Source organism: Glandiceps talaboti, chromosome 15 (genome assembly GCF_964340395.1).
Source record: "Glandiceps talaboti chromosome 15, keGlaTala1.1, whole genome shotgun sequence".
Taxonomy (NCBI): domain Eukaryota; kingdom Metazoa; phylum Hemichordata; class Enteropneusta; family Spengelidae; genus Glandiceps; species Glandiceps talaboti.
In genome coordinates, this window is record NC_135563.1 from 10,807,151 (window position 1) to 10,810,225 (window position 3,075).

At 38.2% G+C, this 3,075-nt stretch overlaps 1 protein-coding gene across 1 annotated transcript in view; it reads right to left on the reverse strand.

The window, feature by feature from the left end:
- LOC144446688 (uncharacterized) overlaps window positions 1–2,466 on the reverse strand; it is a 4,290-nt gene extending 1,824 nt beyond the window's left edge. The window contains exons 1-3 of the mRNA XM_078136510.1: window positions 2,160–2,466; window positions 396–488; window positions 1–24 (exon numbers count right to left, since the gene is read on the reverse strand). The exon at window positions 1–24 is cut by the window's left edge and continues 123 nt beyond it. Coding sequence (XP_077992636.1) covers window positions 1–24; window positions 396–488; window positions 2,160–2,310 — 268 coding nt within the window. The 5' untranslated portion in view covers window positions 2,311–2,466. The remainder of the gene's footprint in view (window positions 25–395; window positions 489–2,159) is intronic.
- Between the last annotated feature and the right edge of the window lie 609 nt (window positions 2,467–3,075).

Genomic DNA, 3,075 nt, shown 5'->3' on the forward strand with positions numbered 1-3,075 from the left:
CCGTTCCACTGTTTAATTCATGCTCTGGAAATAGTACAGTACATTAGTTACTTACTCGCACAACATTTGAACATGACTATACAAATATTATGTTAATGTGGATGTAAATGTTGACAATATACTTTAACAACAGTCTTATATATATATATATATATATATATATATATATATATATATATATATATATATATATATATATATATATATATATATATATATATATATATATATATACGTTCATGGCAGAGTAAAACAACAAACAAACAAACAAACAAACAAACATACACGTTGCTGTTCAAATACAAAAAGGACAATTTAAAAAATATCGTTTTCATGTTACCGTCTTTGAAGAATTCTTTTATTTAATAGTGTAAAATCCGGTCTTATATACTCACCCCATGTGTAGTCGACTGTCACGTTGAAGTGGACATGTTTTCTCGCTATGTACGGCTGACTCACCGGGAAACCCTGGTCACTTTCCTTGGATCCTACCGGAAGTAAATCATCGGCTTAATACCAACAACATCATATGGCACGCACATTAAAATCTAGGTATTATAAACTGTCACTTTTTATACGAGGGAATAAGGAAGTAAGTTTTCGTAGGTTTGCATTGACAAAGTGTTAGTGAATTTTACTATGTTCCTCGTATCCAATCATGATTCCTTCTTGCACCGTGTATATGTCTGTCAAGTAAAGCACTTTCAGCTGAATGGGTCGTCCTATCGCACACACATTAAAATCTAGGTATTAAACTGTCACTTTTTATTCGAGGGAATAAGGAAGTAAGTTTTCGTAGGTTTGATAAAGTGTTAGTGAATTTTACTATGTTCCTCGTACCTAATCATTCCTTCTTGCACCGTGTATACGTCTGTCAAGTAAATGAATGGGTCGTCATTTCGCCTCTCTGTGGAGTACTCGCTCCTACTCACTCATCCAGGAAATTCTAGTCCGCTTGCTCGCTCCCTCACTCACGTACTCACCCATCCATTCACTCACCCCCACGTCTCAACATCTTCACAACGTGCTTTATAGGCATTATGCCTGTCAGGTACCTATGATGGTAAAATTATCTCAAACCTTTGGAGGCCATACCATCCGACGTATTTGTCTCCATCAGTGTATATGATTGAATTCTTCTCTCAACAACATTTGTCCTACCAGGGCCCCGTTATAAAAACTTGGTTGACTCAGGAGAAATGGTAGTTAATTTACTGTACAAAGACTTTGGCCAGTCAGAAACTAATGACAGAGGCGGGATGAAAACAGCCACTCACACAAATCAATTGATCCCTGTCAGTCTATCCACTCATCTGCCGTCATTCTTACACATCGTGACAAATGCATCCATCCATTCAATAACATGCACTGACTCACTATCCACTTCAATGTCATGCCGTACAATTCTTAGCTACATATATTCAAGTCATGTTTTGTCATTTTACATTCACTTATCATGACCTACCAGGTTGGTCTTTTGCCTTATTGATTACTGACTAGCTCGTTGACTGACTTTTCAGCCAGCTGGCTGATTGACTGACTGACTGACTGACTGACTGACTGGCTGGCTGGCTGGCTGGTTAGCGGGATGACTGACTGACTGACTGACTGACTGACTGACTAACTGACTGACTGACTGTTTGTTTGTTTGTTTGTTTGATTGATTGATTGAGTGAATGACTGACTGATTGACTGACCGACTGACTGACCGACTGTTTGACTGACTGACTGACTAATTGACTGACTGACTGACTGACTGACTGACTGACTGACTGATGATATATTGATTGATTACTCATCTGGATGGCCACCTTGCAAACTGGCTGGCTCTAGGATCTCCATTAGATGGTTGGCCAGGTAAAAAGTTGGCTGACTACTTTACCACTCTACAATTTACCCACTTCATTTTGACTCACTTTACAATAATCAACATCCAAATGAAAGTGTAAAGACCGTACTTCCTCCTAGTATTTCGCAGTCACTCTACCGTCGGACTACTACTTCGTTAGTGGTCTGAGCTCTACCGTATGACCAAGCAACGAATCAACGACCCAAACGACATGAAACTGGACATCAATACATATCGACAATTGAATTTGAGGAGAACCTAAAGACAGCAAAAATGATATGAAACGTTTGATTTTAAAAAGTACACTTACCACACAGACGAAACGAAGGCATGGCATGGTTAACACCGCCTTTGTCTGAGACCATATCGTCCATGTGGAACATCGGATAGGCGCTGATAAATTCAGAAAAACACAAAGCCCCGACGCACATCAAAACTAACGAAAGAACAAACTTTGCCATTATAGTGATTCTCACGGTCAAAATAAACCCTTGATGTGTGATTTATCGTCTTTGGACTGGAGCCGTATAAATACAACGTTTGGTACTTGTAGAGTCAACCCTTACCTAATTTATCGACTTGTGCCGAGCGGAAACTTATATACGGTCTTTTATCATGATGATGTCACACATTTTGCTCGTTGACCTTTCAGTGTGCTGTGACGTCAAAAAGATAAATCTAGCTACCACTCATTAGTTATTTTCAAGATCACGTGATACTTTTTCCTGGTCACGAATTAGTAACACCCTTTGATGAGCCTTACAAGCTGAGTGAAAATTGTTGGTTGAAGTCTGGCATTTTTGCTACTTGCATATTATTATTAATTATTCAAATTCAAGTTGTTCAAATTCAATTAATTGTTTTACTCTCTATTTGCCTGATTGTAAGGAAAAGTAATACGGCGAAATGGATTGAGTGATAAGGGGGAACAAGTTTGAAGGTGACCTTCACAAAATTTGTGATGATAACAGTAACACGTCATATAAGCTTTTATCAAAAGAAAACAATCCACATGTACACAACATTGATCCTGACATGTATCGGAACAAATACTTGTTTCTGCTTCCGTATAATTAATTAAGTTCCATTTATTTGGGAAAACCCGAGGAGTTTTACCAGGCACCACACAGATGAGATCGTCAAGAATACGTGTGTTGCTAGGGGCTACAGAATTGTCAACAGACTAATAATGAATCTACTCTAAGGAACCATCTGTAATTAAAATA